The sequence below is a fragment of the Gadus chalcogrammus genome, chromosome 14 (genome assembly GCF_026213295.1).
Source record: "Gadus chalcogrammus isolate NIFS_2021 chromosome 14, NIFS_Gcha_1.0, whole genome shotgun sequence".
NCBI lineage: Eukaryota > Metazoa > Chordata > Actinopteri > Gadiformes > Gadidae > Gadus > Gadus chalcogrammus.
Window position 1 is genome coordinate 15198648 of NC_079425.1, and position 18267 is coordinate 15216914.

General features: G+C 43.6%; 1 protein-coding gene across 1 annotated transcript in view; it reads left to right on the forward strand.

Moving 5' to 3' along the window:
- Positions 1 to 17634, forward strand: part of acsf3 (acyl-CoA synthetase family member 3) — a 34816-nt gene extending 17182 nt beyond the window's left edge. The window contains exons 6-10 of the mRNA XM_056608308.1: positions 1390 to 1490; positions 1757 to 1883; positions 12188 to 12322; positions 12570 to 12681; positions 13881 to 17634. Coding sequence (XP_056464283.1) covers positions 1390 to 1490; positions 1757 to 1883; positions 12188 to 12322; positions 12570 to 12681; positions 13881 to 14001 — 596 coding nt within the window. The 3' untranslated portion in view covers positions 14002 to 17634. The remainder of the gene's footprint in view (positions 1 to 1389; positions 1491 to 1756; positions 1884 to 12187; positions 12323 to 12569; positions 12682 to 13880) is intronic.
- The last annotated feature ends 633 nt before the right edge of the window (positions 17635 to 18267 follow it).

An 18267-nucleotide genomic window follows, 5' to 3' on the forward strand; every position in this document is an offset into this window, starting at 1 on the left:
CTTCTTGGACACTTATAGTATAACGCCACGGTGTGGTGGAATCATTTTCACCAGCCCGAGAGGGTTATGTTTTCCCTGCCTTTAGTGAGTCCTTTTTTTTGTCTTGTTTTTTATGTCCTTTTAAGCGCAGAAAGGACAATATAAACGTGATGGGGACAGAGAGGCGGAAGCAGCGGTCCAAGTCCACATGGGTCTAGCAGTGGAACCTGCTGGACCTGACAAGCTGTCAGCCCTCGTTATGCCGCACTTTAACACCGTCATTTCAGTCTTCAGTTAGCACCGCTATCTTCTCTTACCCACGGTTAATAGCCTGTGTAAGCCTTCTGCAATGAATGTAGGCCTATTAGAATTTGCTGCAGACAAGAACTATAGCATGATCTAAAAGCTTTCATTATGTTGTCTCCCGCCGGAGAGCAGATGACTGCTCTCATGCATGTGCTGTAGGAGACAATTTAGCTTATAGAACGCCCCCACCTAATTTATGACAAATCAGAGCATCTCTCTCTATATCTAAGACCATATTTCTTTGCGTTTGGTTATATTGGTATTTTTGGTATGATTATGGTTTTACGTCAAGAATGTGCAGAAGGTCCTCTGCAATGGATGCCCCCATGTTGCACTGCCATTGGTTTTATAAAATATACACCTTGCTCAGTCAATGAACACACAGTTATTGCCATGATCTAGAGAAATCGCTTTTAGAAAGTTACATCTGAAATATAAGATAGCAACAACATCACTAATGACCACTGTTGAACGTCCTGCTCCAGTCTTGGTAAGGACACTGTATGATGGCAAACTGATTGTTTGGCCTGAATTTATGATTCGGTATCAGACTCTATCAGGCTGAACCAAAGCCATTAATAATGGCAATGTTCATGAAACGAACAATGTAATATGAAACCTTTCAATCTAAATTGTTCAAACATTAAAGGAGACATATTATGGTGTTTTCCCAACAAGTAAATATAGTATTTGAGTTCCAGAAAACTTGTTTTTGAATGAAAAAAAATCTCGCCTACCGCTATTCCCCTACTGTACGTAGGAGGCGGCGCCGAAACTGACTCGCTTATTTGGTAACTGTAGTCTTGGTTCTTTCAGAAATGCATATCTCACTCAAAAAATGTGTGAGACTTTTTCAAAGTTTGTATGCGTGTGGGAGCACCAAAGACTCAAAACAACACCCCAAATCCCAGGAAAAGTGTTGTTTTCATAACATGTCCCGTGTGTGTGTGTGTGTGTGTGTGTGTGTGTGTGTGTGTGTGTGTGTGTGTGTGTGTGTGTGTGTGTGTGTGTGTGTGTGTGTGTGTGTGTGTGTGTGTGTGTGTGTGTGTGTGTGTGTGTGTGTGTGCGTGTGCGTGCGCGCGCGCGTGCGTTCATTCATGACAGGTGCGGTTGGAGTTCCGCTACCTGGCGTAGAGGTCCGCATCGTCCTTGATAACGGTAGCAGCATCATCGTTGTTGCTGAAGGCAACCACAGAAACTGCCAGGTAATGACATCTGTACACCTGTTTCGCCAGTAGGTCACCGTCGTTTAGAGATGGATGGGGATGGTGCCTTGATAACAAATGTATACAATTAGCTATCCCACAATAATCACAATAAGATGTGAATGATGATTATAGTTTGAATACTACCACAAACACTCACTTTCACACCTCCTTTCGTTCACACACACATACACACACACACACACACACACACATGCACACAAACACACACACTCTAAAAAGTCTTTGTGTGGGTCTGTCTGCAGGTGTGTCCAGGTCTTGAGGGGAAGGAAGGCGATCTGTTAGTCCGAGGTGAGACTGTATTTAAGGAGTACTGGAACAAACCACAAGAGACCAAGGAGTCCTTCACGGCTGATGGATGGTTCAAAACAGGTACACACACCACACCACTAAACCATACTACACTGTGTTGCAGTGGCGTATCGTGTGCAATTTGATTTGCTTTTTTTATAAACCGTTTTTTTATTTACTTTAAATATTTAAGTACATATAATATCAGAAAATAACTTTTGATACTTAAGTACAGTTAATATCAGATACTTTAAGACTTTTATTCAAGTAGTATTTTATTGGGTGACTTTGACTTTACCAGATGAATTTTCTTGGAAGATATCTGTACTTTTAGTGTGTGGCTTTCGGGTACTTTTTCCACCACTGCTGTGTTGTATACCACACAAATCTACTTCAGGATACCTGCACCTGTACCCACAACCTGGTAGCACGCAATTTTGTGTTCATGATCATAAAAATAAATCGTGTCCCAGAGCACGATTGTCTGACTTTTCGTGCTACACAGAACAAAATGTGAAGCAGCTCAGCTGCCAAACTTCCATGGCATTGTACTTGGGAGTCTATGGCAGCCCATAGAACGCCTTGGTGAAAAGTTGTGAAATTTGGCACAGTGGTTCAGGACAGCCACATTAGCCCATCAAGCTAATTTCAGGTTGCTAGCCCATCAGCTCAAGTTATTATTATTATTTACCTGCAATGGGAGTCTATGGCAGCCCATAGAACGCCTTGGTGAAAAGTTGTGAAATTTGGCACACTCGTCCCATTAGCCCATGAAGCCAATTTGAGGTCGCTAGCTCATCAGCTCTAGCGCCACCAACAGGTCAAAGTTGGACATGCAGAATTAGTTTACCGATTACCGAGACGCGTACTCTCATAATGCTAGTTCATTCCACGAGCTATCATTATTACCGATTACCGAGACGGTCGTCCTGTAGCCACCCAGCCGATTGCGTCCGTCCGGCAGAATAAGGTTTATCGAGTCCCATTACGCTTGACACCCACATTGCTGCTCGCAGCTATATTTTTACATTATCTTCCTTACACTTATCTACAAGGTTCCGATGCCTGTCAACACCAGATACAAAACAAATTCAAGCCAAACATTGTAGCAGCTTATTGTCAGAGGGGCACACAAAACTCCAATCTGACACTATACAAGTCTACAAGTTTGAATTCTCATGTTCTCATTCATATATGCAGCTCTAGAAAAAGTGCCATGACTTTTTTTTTTTTTTCAATGTTTTTTTCAATGTCCACAATCAGCAATGCTGATTGTCTCATCGCTAACGATTTTACTGTATAGTCATTTAGCAGGCACTTTTATCCAGACTGACTAGCATTGACCTGGTAGAAACGTGTCCTTAAAGAGCAGTATTAGCGGTACCTTGCACATGGATACAATTGGGAGTTGAACCCAGTATCTTTTGACTGAAAGTCAAGCACACCTCCCACTATCGACTGTATTACACTAATTCATGTAACATTGAAGAATGGTACACCACAAAAACAATAATAACATGTACAATAGATAAACAGGTACCACACCTCTCTTTATCTTATTTCTTTATTTTCATCGGTTCATCTATTTTCTCTCTTGTGCTCTCTGACGCTGTAAGAGAAGCAAAGCAATCAAGGTGTTGTGTGTGTGTGTGTGTGTGTGTGTGTGTGTGTGTACTAGTATGTACTATATATTATGATTTTTCTTTGCCATTTTTCCCTATTTTAATGGTCGTGACATCACCTGTCCTCTCACTCGCTAACCCCCCCCATTTTTTTTTATCACATTCCCCTTCTTCCACTTCTTTCTCCTCTTATCTCTCCCAATTATGTTTCTTTCTACCCTCCATCTCTCCATCCATCTCCATCTGTCTGTTTTCTAATTCAGTTCAATATGCCTACAAATAACGTGTGTGTGTGTGTGTGTGTGTGTGTGTGTGTGTGTGTGTGTGTGTGTGTGTGTGTGTGTGTGTGTGTGTGTGTGTGTGTGTGTGTGTGTGTGTGTGTGTGTGTGTGTGTGTGTGTGTGTGTGAGGGCGCTTTAGGTTGAGGTGTTACTCTTTGCTTAGTTCTGTTCTTTGTCCTTCATCCCCGACTAACCCATACACCTCTCTCGCTCCCACTCCCTCAATCTTCCTCTACCTCTCTCACCCTGAGCAGGTCTCGCCCCCAGCTAGCAGGAGTGGTCCTCTCACCTAGTTATCACAACCTCTAGGATGTGACCTAGAGGGTTGTTCACCCTGTAGTGGTCCATACCACAGCTCCAACCGGGCCATTTTAAAAGTGTTATTCCACAATCTTTCGACCCAACGCTTTTGTCTCCGTGGAATAAATTGTTACATTCAGAACAACAAAATGACAAAAATCAAATGGTCTCCTTAAAACAACATGACATGAGAATACCTTCTAATTTATCGGCTAATTTCTCTAGACCGAACATACAGGTGAATGCTTGTTTTTCCCAAACAATTTGATCGTATCGCTATATTTAACTGGGTGGATGTTATTCGGACCATATATAACGCAGAATAATGACTGTAAGATTAGGTCATTGCACTACTTCCAATCAAATCCTAAATCATCCAATCCCTCTTGCATCATCCCACCGTTAAGACCCTCTTTGACTATTTTTGACATGGAAAAACACCACATTATGGTAGCAGGATTGAAGCCACTATAAAAAAAACTTTACACCTGTTAGGAAGGCACTTGGTCTCAAATATATATACAAATATATGCGTGTTTAACAACTTGTACAGGTATATACACCTTGTGTAAGCCTTGTAGTTTTGTTTTTCATTCAACTCAAATGGTTTTCTTTGCCAGGGCTTTTTCTTGTGGTTAATAACATTAAGAACATATGGTGAAAACCTTCTTCTGCTGATTATCAGTTTGTGCACAATGCTGAAGCTACCTCTAGTCTACGTTGAGAGACCAGCAGGAAATGTGAGATGAACAAAGATCATTTAAAACCACTTTGAAGGTGTCTCTGTTAAAGGCAGTATTCGTGCTGGGCAAGGTTGGAGGAAGGGGATGAAGAAGATTGACACGGATGAGGATGTTGCAGACATACAGGAGTGTTGCTTTGGGTGAGGTGAGGGGAGAGATCAAGAGATGGATAAGCTGGATGGTGTCTGAAGGGGTCTCCCCCAGCCCTGCAGAGAGTCTGAACTATGGGGCGTGAATGGCAGCTCTATAGGGAGCCTGTCAACGTCTCTCTCTTATTCTCTCTCTCTTGCTCTCCAGCCTGTCGCTCTCTCCATCCTAACCTCTTCGCTTGCTCATCTATGGCACTACCTCACCTCCTATCTGTCTATCAGCCCCTTTCTTTTGCTCTCTCTCCCAACCTCACTTTTACTCTACCGCAATCTCTCACGCTCCCTCTGGCATGCGATCTTAATCGGGATTAAACAGGATTAAAATACATTTAACTTTACAGTTAGGTAGGTTAAAGTCATGTCTACGGCCGGGGGTACATCAATTGACATAACGACCACAATTCTTATTTTCTATGATTCTGCATTGGAATCCCACGTCCTGCATGGTTACACCTCTCAAGGAGTGGGCAACACCAAGATGACATCCATCATGGAGTCATTGTTATCTGCCGCATGAAACGTAATCAGTTACATTAACATAAAGCCGTCAAATGTGTTACATTTAACACGTTAGATCACTCTTGCGTGATATTAATTAGTGGGAAAATGAATCCATGGCCGACGTGAAGGATGATATACAACGGCAGAAGTGCTTTTTCGGGGCTTGGGGATCCACTATTCATTGTCATTAAGGCTTGCATCACCATGCCAACAGCCTTAATGCATTAATATTCATGTATGCTAACAGTGTCTGTGAGGGGCAGACATCAGTAAAAATGTGTACATGTTCTCTCCAGAGAAGATGTTTGCATCGTGGTCCCATTTAGTTATTTCTGTGACAGGACAATGAAATGGGCTTTTCATTAAACAATGGAAACTAATTGTTGATTGCAAAGAAATAAAAAACAGTGACTAACCATGTGCATCTATAAAAAAGAGAGTAATGACAGATTATAATGAATGACTGCATGTACTTGCAAGGTCCACGTCTTGTAATCAAATGTTTATATGTCAGTAGACATATAGTACAGCAGTGTACTGTAAAATAATGTGGGACATGAACAAATCCATGCCCAACTACTTGACTTAATACAATAATACACTTTTAAACTGCATAAAATGCTGTACGTAACAATGACAAGACTTGCATTAAAACATAAAATATTCAAAGTATAGGTCTATTGCAAGCTCGGTAAGATAGCTCACTTAGTAGGTTCATCAGTACTTACAACTAGGAATAAAGCTCACCACACAAACTATGTAGCACTCTGTAGCAACAAACAGCGATGTAGTGGCAGGCCACAAACAATCATTATCCTGGCAATAGTAAACAAACGACAGTGGCGCCATATGCTGTCAATCCCCTAACTTCCGGGGAAGTTCGATATAGCTCACTACATGTTCTTCTTTGACGTGTAGCTCATGCCAGCCACCAAGCTACGGTAAAATTGTAATTCATTGTAGATCTGCACTCAACACATTGATTTGCTATCGCTCTTTCTCTTCCGAACCCTTCACCCCTCCTGTCCATGCACACGTTGAATATAATCATGCAAGGGATGAAGGATTGTTGTTGGGTTTCAGAGTAGATGGCTGGCTGACTCAAACACACAGTCTAAATCTCAAAGTATGTTCCCACGCTTTTCATCAACCTCATATTTTGTTATTATTTGATTGAGATCCCCCTAACGGCAGAGAGTATATATCTTACCTTTAACAGTAATTGTGCAGTCCGTTTTAGTCATCGTCCTATGAATTTGAGCAACATTGAGTTTGTTTCCCTTCATCGATGCGTATTGGATGTTGTTGGTGTGGAACCAGTCCCTTGGTTTCAGAACTTTCCCTGCCCTCCAAACTAGTCGGCTGTTCCTTTGCCTGAAGCCCCTGAATACCGGGAAAGCCCAGAGCAATTAGGCACCTTATCGTTTTAATTAAGAAAGCCATTTGACCGTATCTACCGCAGTGCAATGACACGCATAATGTGTGTGCGTGTGCGTGTGTGTGTACACACCTTTCTAAAGGGGACAGCCACTCAGTCTCCCTCTATCACTGCTCCCTAACGAGTTCAAAGGTCAAAGCCAGTTACAACATCACTAATTCAACTCTACTCCTACCCTTCCCCCAGCCTGAACTATCCATAATGATACTCTTACCCAGCACACACAGGCAGACTTACAGACGACCCCTTGACACCAACACAAACTGACACACACATGTCATGCTCGGGTGCTTATCGTTCTGCGTGTATTTTTCGCGCTACTCTCCCACAAGCATGTACATGAGAACAGAGCCACTCAGCGTGACTACAGCTCTCCCCATCTTACGTCCTCTGCTCTGAGGAGATGGGATGCTGTTGGAGGAGGAGGAGGAGGTGGGGCCAAAAAACACAACCGTTCCTCCTCTGCTCCGTCCCCTCCTCATACTTGTCGTCGTCATCCTCCTCCTTTTACACCCAGGCACTTGGAGCAGGTGTCTGGGTGCTTACTCCAGTTGGGTTGATGTTTACTATCCCCCTCCTCCCCCCCCCCCCCCCCCCCCCCCCCCCCCCCCCCCCTCGTAACCCATCTCCTCAGAGGTGGGGGGTGACAGTAAAAACCACCCAGACTGGAGATAACACCCAGACACTGGCTCCTTTTCTCTCTCCCCTCCTCTGTTCCTCCACTCTCCTGCCCTGCCTCCCTCCCTCCATCAGCACGGAGCGGTGGACTGTGAAGACATTCCCGATATCTAAATTTACCCACTGTATCAATCTTGTTTAATAGAGTGGAGCGTTCGCGGTTGCGCCGCGGTGTGCCGAGCGTGCGTGTGGAGAGCGGTCGGGGTGGGGTGTGGGGTGTGGGGTGTTGCCGGGGCCGCGGCTGATAAATGGTTTGTGCAGAGGCGACGGACGCACGTGATAGATCATGAAACATGTATGATTTATCCCGGCTAATAAACAGGAATGCAGTGTGTGATGTATGGGGACAGATGGGCTGTCATCTGCTGTTACCACGGCGACCAGGAAGATTAAGGTGGGGGGAGACAGACGGCAGGAAGTAGGTGGAGGCCAGAAGGCAGTGTCTGTGCAGGCAGGGGAAGGATGAATGAATTATGGGTTATCAGCAGAACTAGTGCAGTACTACATGAGTACTTGCTGTCAGTACTTGCTGTACTATGTGATTTTTTTTTTCTAGCAAAAATAGTACTGTAACATTATATTAATAAAGCGCTAGTTGGTATTTAAGTTATTTTTATTAACCAGTAATATCCATATCAAACAGTACTAGTTGTTTTTGGTCAGTAATGGTTAATGTAAGACAGTAGTAATATATATTGATACACTTCTGTTGCAATGGTTGCTTCACAGAGAAGTTGCAACACACACACACACACACACACACACACAGTCCTTCTCTGTCCTTGTGTTTGCCTTTGCCCCCTACCCCACCCCAACCCTTGTTACAGCCCAACTGTACACACTCCAAACGACACACACACGTGTTTCTTGCTCCAAGATGCATTCTGAAACAGGCGCATCAGTGCAGGTTTGCGATGGCATTGCTCACAGGTAAAATTAGCATGGTGCTAATGTGGGGACCGTCTCTGTTTTTAAGGACAACCTTTTGTCAGAGTTCAGACTGTGCAAATAACAATAGCAACACACACTCTTATCTCAACACATGTCTACAGGCTAAGGTTGCTCACGTAGCAGTCATTTATGAAGGCACATTTGTCTCAATAAAAACAAAAACAAAACTAGATTCCCAGATCTTTTTGCTATTTACAAATAAATATAAGAGAATAGATTTAGAGGTGCACAAAAAGGTATCTCATAAATCCACACAATTTGAATACAAAGTTTTCCGATGGATTTCATGTGATTATGAATGTTTTTTGGTGTTTCTTTTTGTTTCTTTTTACAAGTCTATATCTAAAAGATAGAATATGTAATTCTCTGCCGCTGGATGGCTATTTATCTCTTTATCAAAAGAAGAAAATAAACAAGTCTGTTTGATGTCGTGCTGCAGCGTGGGTTCATGGGAGTTGGGTTCTCTTGCCGGTGAAAATCAATCTGACGCGAAGCAGCAAACATGTTCACAGACGCGATAATGTGTGAAAGTTTTATTCACGTTACGTTTAATCCTGTGTTGTCATTTCATTTTAAGAAAATAGCCGCAACGAATGTCAGTCCAAGTAGCGTTCAGCTGCCAAGTTCAGTTGAGCTGTAGATGAGAATTACATCGTAGGCTAAGTTAGCCTAGCCCTGTTATACGCGGTCAAAAGAATTACACTAACAGTAAAGTTTCAGCGTGTTGAACGTTGAAGCTTAAACTTGCCTATTATAGGCTACTGTGTAAAACGCTGTTTAGAATTAATGCTAGGATCAAGAAAAGAAAGACCCACCAGTGGGGGGAGATCTTATGTTTTATTTATGTTTTTAATATAATGCAAACGTGCATGTTGCAAAAAATGTGCAACAGCGCCCCCTGGGGCCACACTTTTCGGTGGGTCGCAGAATCCGGTGTTACACCGGCACCCTTTCAGGCGTCTCAGTTGTCCCTGAAGATCCCGTGTCTAACATTAGTTTGGCATTACATTAATTAATTCGCACACCAGTTTTATTTACTTTCATATCGTGTATTCGCGTGAGCACGCGTGCACACACATCCTCGCGCACAAGCAGGAACACAGGTGACCATTCAACAAGGCAGCACATTTACGCAGTTCTCAATGCCTATATTTATAATATGTTAGGGCCCTCATCATACTACCAAAGAAGTGTCGGGCTAAGCAAAACACATTTTACCTGTCCCTCCAGGATTTCACGGGCCTTTCTTGAGATTGTTGCGGCCTGAAATGCCTGATGTTGCGTGAGCTTTTCCAAAAAGTTGCGATGAAAGTTGCGGTGTTTTTAATGTTTTGATGCGATTACAGTGCGAGAGGAAATGAAAGTTGCGATAAAAGTTGCAATTTTTCTGATGTTAAATATTAAGTTATTACTGCACTTTTCCCAGAGTAATTTGTTAAATATTAAGTTATTGCTGAAAAAAACATTAATTAAAAGAACAATAACAATGAGAAATGGTCCTATAAATAATAAATTCTTGATTCTTTCCGCGCTGTTAATGACTTGGATGCAACAGCCTGTGTCAGTGATCTGCCTCGTCGTCTGACGTCCTGCCTGCAGTTCTGTAGTTCTGTTTCACGGTGGCAAAATTCTTATCAATGGAAGATTTCCGCTTATGTTCCACCACAACATTGCATGCAGTGCAAAATAATTTTCCCCCGCTTTCATGTAAAATACCGGGATACTGCTTTTACAATTTGCAATTAGGGCATTTAGCAGACGCTTTTATCCAAAGCGACTTACATCGTTTAATACACACATTGACACACCGACGGCAGAGTCAACCATGCAAGGTGACAGCCAGCTTGTCAGGAGCAGTTAGGGTTAAGTGTCTTGCTCAGGGACACATCAACACTCTAACACGCTAGGAGGAGCTGGGGATTGAACTAACAACTCTTCGGTTACAAGACAACTGCTCTACCTCCTGAGCTAAGCAGACCCCTTTTCGTGATCTTTCATAGTTAATTTGGTCGGCAAGTGTGAAACGTTGGACGCTCACATGCTGCATGAATGCTTGAATCGTTTGAAGTAGTAAACATGAAAGTAAGGCGGAAGTTTGTTTGTCGACATCTGTTGAAGATGACGCCACTGATTGGTCAAATTTGCGGGAAAGTTGCGGTGGTTGGTTAAAATTGCGACACTGCACTCAATTCGGGGTGATTGGTTGATGTTGCGTTGAAGTTGCAAATCGCAACATCGCGAAATCCTGGAGGGTCTGTTTTACACCAGAATTTCCCAATTAAGTTAGCCAGGATCAACGAAATAATACACCAGTAGTTTTGGCTGGTCCTTGGTTCATGGACACAAGAAGACCAATTGTTGGGAGAACAAAAAAAACTCGACCTGTGCTAGTGGATCTTGACTGACTTCGCCGGCTCCTTCAGCATCAGCTGCTCTGCCACTCACCATGCCATGCTTCGCCCTCACACTCGTCAAGTGCCTTCGTATATCCATTTGCTCAATGATTTTAAGGACATACCATTAATAGGGACACCATGCCATTCGTTATCGCAATATTGCTGATTATAACAGCAATCTACGGGGATTGATCGCTGTCATAGGCTATAATATTGCTTGACTGCTAGCAGCTACGTTGTTTAACTTAATCTAGGCTATTCTAAAATTACAGTAGTGTTAAAATTTCAACTACAATATAGCCTTTCTTTCCCTTAAGTAGACCTCAGGCAATTTCACCAATTAGCAATTAGCACCTACTTACAATTTCACTCTGATTTGCAAATCCTCTTTTGTCTCCTTTTATTTCTTAACTCTGCTAACCCAACCCTTCAGAAAGAATAGCGTTCAAATTACCCCTAGCCCCTCCCGGCAGTGCTCTCTAAAACAATTGTAATCCAAATTAAAGACAACTCCTAATTGTATCATTTATTTCAACTCAAAGTCTGGCTTATTATGTTAAGTGCAGGTATGTAAGGATTTCCCTGACAAAAAAAATTGAATAAAAAAGAACCTTAGAGTGGATAGCTATCTAGTTTTCCGACTTCAGTCCTCACTCCCTGTGTTTCCGATATTTCCGGATGGGAGTTCGGGGAAATTACGCCAATCAGAATCGACAAAAAAATTCAAAAAGTCTAGTTGTTTTTACAGATTATAATACCGAAATATTACATATTCTACCTTTTGTAGACATTGTACCACCAGTCATTGGTAAGTACAGAAAAAGTCTCGGATCCAGTAGTCCTACTATGTTAAAGCAGAATCTGGGATTCAGTAGTCCTACTATGTTAGAACAGAATCTGGGATCCAGTAGTCCTACTGTGTCACAGTAGGATCTGGGATCCAGTACTCCTTCTATGTTACTGCAGAATCTGGAATACAGTAGGGCTACTATGTTACAACAGAATCTGGGATCCAGTTGTCCTATGTTAGAGCAGAATCTTGGTTCCAGTACTCCTTCTATGATACAGCAGAATCTAGGATCCAGTACTACTGAATCACACTGCTAAAAACTGCTGAAACTGACTTGCACAATTAGAGAAAGCTGTCAGAAAGGGATTTCTAAAGTGACCAGGCTGCAAGGTGTTGAGCCCTTAACAGACACTTTGCTGTTTACAGCAACAGTAACAGCAGTTTGTGTTTCTGTTACTAGCCAATTACGTGCTTCCAGATCCCTGTTTTTAGTAACGTTGGACGTTTGTTACCTCTCTGGTTGTCTGCCTGTATTAGGAGACACTGCGGTCTACAAGGACGGAGTGTACTGGATCATGGGCCGCACCAGCGTCGACATCATCAAAAGCGGCGGATATAAGATCAGCGCCCTCGATGTGGAGCGCCAACTATTGGCCCACCCAGACATTACAGGTGAGGAGAAGTCAACACACGGGTGATGGAGCAGATTATGTTCTTTACTTGGAGGCGTCCTATAGTGGTAGATGCAATTCCGGGAGAGTTTTGTATCAAATTGTATGATATTTCAGTAGGATGCCAAACAACTGTGTTTTTTTCATCTAGATGGATGTCATTGTCATTTTGAAGTTGCTGAACACATTATTTTTGTAGCAAACCTTTATTAGACATTATTATACCTCTGACCAGTGTCCTTTGACAGATGTGGCGGTGATCGGTGTGCAGGACCAGACCTGGGGGCAGAAGGTCACGGCAGTGGTGGAGCTGGAGGGGGGGCACAGCATGACGCTGGATCAGCTCAAGGCCTGGGCCAGGTACTGAGATAGTCGGTAGGGTGTTGGACTCCCGACCCAAAGGTTCTTGGTTTGAAGCCCACTGTACAAAGCATAACATTATCCCTGTACACAGTGTCCCAGAGTAAGAGGCCCCGGCCTAATCCCTCCCTGGTCCTTGATGAATCTGAACTAACCTAATCCTAAACTCTGTCTCTAGTTAAAAAAATAATTATACTGAGACCTTCTGCAGCTTGGGCTCAGCTGCCCTTCCAGTTCAGGTCCATCTGGGGTTTTCATTAATATTTTGGTAGAATGACAAATGGGCTGCTTTTTACATCACACTTCAGGGGGCTTATCATTATAGAAACGCAAAACAAGAACAGGTAGGAAAACTTTTGTGTTATTTTTTACATTTCCATCACCAATGCATTCGTAATATGCTAATAATACCATAAGATAACCATTTGTATATACCCTCATGTTACATCAGCTGGAAGAAGGCTTGATATCTGAAGTCAAAGTAAGGCTAGGGCAATGTTAGTTAAAGACGGCGAGCGAGGTAAAGGGGAAGATGGTTGCTTAGTGTAAAGTGCCTTGGCTCGAGCTGTCTCTTCAAATAACTCTCAGAATCAGAGCTCAGCAACAAACAACACAGGGAGCCCAGCTGATATAAATGGAATGGAAGCATGATTGAATATTAACACACACACACACACACACACACACACGCACACGCACTGACACATATATACAACTCACTGACGTCCCAAAACTAGTTTAGCTAAGGATAGTCATGACTTGCTGGAGGCAAAACGTGAGCCACCAAAATAAAACAGTAAAACCACTGGTGCTGAACAACTAAACTGTTGCTGCGATCTAATAGGTTCATCAGGCTGTTCTGTCTGCCTCACTGACATGAGATGGAGAGAATCCATGAGAGTGAGGAAGAGGGAGAAAAATATAGTAACATCTGAGACATTAGGCAGGGATAGAGATGAAAAGGGAGCGAGAGAGAGGTGGAGTGGTAAGGTTAAAAAGAGCCAGAGAGAGGATTGATGAGCGAGAGACATTTCACATCTCATTGTCCCTTCTTTGACATAGGGCTTGTTTTCCTTTGTTTACTTCCCTAGTATGCGTGTGTCTATGTTTGTGTGTGAGTCTTTCTCTATAATGTTTATGCATTAATTTAGTTGTAGATGCTTGGTATTTTAAGCAATTTATTTTCTCTGTGTGTTCAGGGAGCACATGGCCCCCTACACCATCCCGACTTGTCTCCTGGTGCTCGACCAGATTCCCCGGAACCAGATGGGAAAAGTCAACAAGAAAGAGCTACTGCAACACTTCTTTCCCGGCTCCTAGACCCATCACCGTGGCTTTTCTTACCAAGACATGACCACCCCCCCTTCTCTTGGGTCTATTCCCATGACCCAGACACGCATTCATTAGAATGCTATTCGATTTTAAATTGTCAAAATTTGTATTAAATATGACAATTATGTTAATTGTTCCACAATGGGTGTGTGTGTGTGTGTGTGTAAGACTGCATAGTCGCGTGTGTGTCCTGCCATTTGCAGCTGTGGTTCAGCAGGTGCGAAAAGAACCTGAAGGCAGATCCTCCTCAGAGATCCTCTCTCCCTCTTTCTCTATCTTTTTTTCTGTCCTTCTCTTTTGCTCTTTATGTCTCGTCTCTCTTTTCATCAGCCTCACGCAGCTCTTCACTAAATCCAGGGCTCTGACAAGCAGCGACTCGTTCGATTGGTATGAACCCCATTCAAAAGTCTGCATCTAGCCAAGTAGCGGTACAGTCCAAATGCATTGGGGAGGTAACTTGTGAGGACTTGGGAAAAGCAAGTATCCAAGAATGCATTTCACAACAACCAGCGGCACTACATCAGGAGTTTGTACTCCTGAGTCATACTTGCCAAGTACAGAGTATGCAAGTCCGAACTTGCCGTATTTGATTTAGAGAGGCCCGGTATCTCGTTCCAACCTGCGATTGGTCCAAAATATCACATGGTTACAGTAGGGTCTGGATAGTGGGCTTTTTCCTATTGTCAGACCCCCCAGGATTTCGGGATGTTGCGATTCGCAACTTCAACGCAACATCCATCATTCACCGCAAATTCAGGGCGGTGTCGCAATTTTAACCAACCACCGCAACTTTCCCGCAAATTTGACCAATCAGTGGCGTCGTCTTGAACTGACGTCGACAAACTACCTTATGCTTACTTCCGTGTTTACTACTTCAAGTGATTGAAGCATTCATGCAGCATGTGCGTGTCCAACGTTTCACACTTGCCGCCAAAATAACTGCGAAAGATTGCGAAAAGCAGTATCCTGCTTTCTACATGAAAGCGAGGGGAAATTATTTTGCACTGCATTCAACATTGTGGTGGAACATAAGCGGAAATCTTCCATTGATTTTTTTTTTTTTTGATCCATTGCATTTTGCCACTGCGAAACATAACTACAGAACTGCAGAACTGCAGGCAGGACGTCAGACGACGAGGCAGATCACTATGACACAGGCTGTTGCATCCAAGTCAATTGCCAGTGCGGACAGAATCAAGAATAAATTATTCATAGGACCATTTCTCAGTGTTTTTTTCTTTTAATTAATGTTTTTTCAGTAATAACTTGATATTTAATAATTACTCAGGGAAAATTGCAGTAATAACTTAATATTTAACATTAGGAAAATCACAACTTTTATTGCAACTTTCACTTCCTCTAGCACTGTAATCGCAACAAAAACCTTAAAAACACGCAACTTTCATCGCAACTTTATGGAAAAGCTCACGCAACAGCAGGCATTTTAGGCCGCAACAATCTCAAAAAAGGCCCGCGAAATCCTGGAGGGACTGTATTGTTCAGGCATGGCAAAGCAAGAGCAAATGTTGCTGAATTAAATAATTAGATGACATACATGTACCTTTCATAGTCTTTCACAAAGATAGGCAGAATTATTGCTAAAGCTAGCAAGCTAGACAGGAGTTTTTGGGGAGGGGCTTTGGTGGGAGGCTTGATAGGAGGGATTGGGATTTTCCCGGTTCGATTCTTTCAAAAATGTTTCTCCCAATTGCCTGACCTAGCTTTATAGTCACGTAACAATGTTTCTTAATGCACAAGATGTCCTCGGGCAATGAATGTAATTTTTGTCATGTCGTATGTTATATACATGGAGTCTGAGATCAATAAATTGTAGATTACTATTTAATTCATGTATGCATTCACAACCCAATGTATGTGGGTGGTTCTTTTGCTCTTTGTATGCAGTGACTGAGCATAACGGAGGACAATAATGCCCAATCCCAATTCACTTCTTGCCTTACCACTTACCCCTACCCCTCTGTTTGAGGGGTAGGGCTAGGAAGTTAGGCTACATCGCCATCCAAAAGTCTTACAAAACATCGGCAATACAGTGGCGAATGCCGCACCAGCAACCAAAGAAAACAACAAATGTATTTAAAAATCACTACAGCTGCAGATGGCATTGTTTGATTCAAAATGTCTGTCAACTATGGAAGGACATTAGTGCAAATAACCTCTGGCAGCTCGGCCCCGCCACGCATGGCCTCGAGTGTCCCTTGCCTACCATTCACTCATTATTTGATGCATGCTCGCGCAGGGCAAGGGATTGTGGAATGGCTTGCATGCGGGCGGGGGATTGCGGCACGTTGAAAGGGGAGGGAGAAAGTTACATTTATGCAAATGAATGGGTCTTGCAGTGGTAAACTACTACAAGCAACCACTAGGAAGGGGGTGGGGAGTTGCCACGCGTTCTCGAAAAGGAGACCACGCTTTTTATGGGCCCGAGTTTATAGAAATGTTGCCTAAACACAACCAAAGTATGCGTGTTAACAGGTAATATTTGGAAATGGCAACGCAACAAAAATCTACATTAACGTGGATTTTATGATCGAGGCCAATGATGGACCTTAACACATAGCACATTTAGGAAATGTTTTTCAACTGGCAACATCGGACTATCCAGGCAGCTTTATAATGGCTCAGCCTTTATAACCCCTCCAAAAGTCTTATAGTGCCTCTCATTCGCATTGTATTCGACTCGTGGTCGCGTGGGGCAAGGAATTCTGGGAAGGCACGTGTGAGGGAGGCTGATCGCAGCGCATGTAGAGGGGAGGGACAGAAGTTGAACTTCAGTTAACGATTGGACCATCGACATTGAGTGTATACTAGAGGACCTTACGGACTCGCAGTGGATTTTAATTTCCTGGTTTTAAGCACTTCCATCAACAAAGACGTAATCTCCCCCAAACAGCCACTAGAGAGAATGCGGGGCCTTGACATGCTCTGTCATTTGCGATTGAACACACCAAAATAAGACCCGACGTGTTAACATGTCCATTATTTTTGCAATAACATGTCAAATTCTAACATGTTATATTAGGTCCTGTTGGAGGACAAAATTTCAAGAATGTTAATTGCGCTTATGGCCTTCCATAGTTAACAAACTCGTCACATGGCTGCATAATCAACATAGATGACTACTGCTTACGTAACAGGGCTTCCAAGGGTCGTCCCCCTTCACAGCGGAAGATTTCTTTCACATGTCGAAAAGCGAGGTACACTCGGAAAAAGGAGGGGGAGAAATGACCAACACCCATGGTGGGGAGAACGATCGCAAGTAACCCCCCCCCCCCATCCTCACCCAAACTCCACCTTACCAGACAATGAAATGCTATCACACACCCGCACATTTAGACACACACACACGTCACGCCTACATACAAGTGTGCAAACATGCACATGCGTGCACGTTGGTGGGCCTGCAGCCACCAGAGAGCTGATTAAGAGCAGAGGTATCGATCGGTGGGCTGGCAGGTGGCGATGGATGAGGCAGCAGGAGAACCAGAGACGCCCACAGACCCCCACATAAATACCCCCACGTTGCCTGACCCCCAGCCCAGTGAAAGACCGGGCCAGCTGGGGTGAAGGGTCCTGGGCCCTGGGGTAATGGGAGAACCTACGCTGTGGAGTGTTGAGTGGGTGGCCTGGAGGAGGGAGGAGGGAAGGCGATTGGACTGGTGTAGCGGAGGACAGAGAGGATACAGAGAGAGAGGATGAAGGTAAAGCATACTGGTAAGATATTTGGGGAAGTAAAGAGTAGGTTGGTGGAGGTTGAAAGGCGAGACATTGCCAGTTTGACACCTGGCCATATAGTCCAGGTAGTGTCTGGGAGGACAGAGAAAAGGCTCTGGCCGAACAGGAAGTGTTCAGAATACACCTGAACCCCCACCAGGAATGTAGGGGTGATTGGGGTATTCCCATGACTCCCATCTGACTGAACGTTCATGCCCTTGAACTAGTTCTGCCCCCCTCTCTCTCTGGCTCTGACCCTCTCTGAAACTGGTGTGCTGGGGAAGCGGTTGTCTGCAGATGGCTGCTTATTGGGCCCTAGGGTGCTGTGTGTGTGTGTGTGTGTGTGTGTGTGTGTGTGTGTGTGTGTGTGTGTTGTGTGTGTGTGTGTGTGTGTGTGTGTGGGTGTGTGTGTGTGTGTGTGTGTGTGTGTGTGTGTGGGGGGGGGTCTTTGAGGCCTGGGGTGATAATGCCAGGCAGTTATGTGTTGAGAGGAAGGTTCTTCTGCTTGTGTATGTTGTGTTA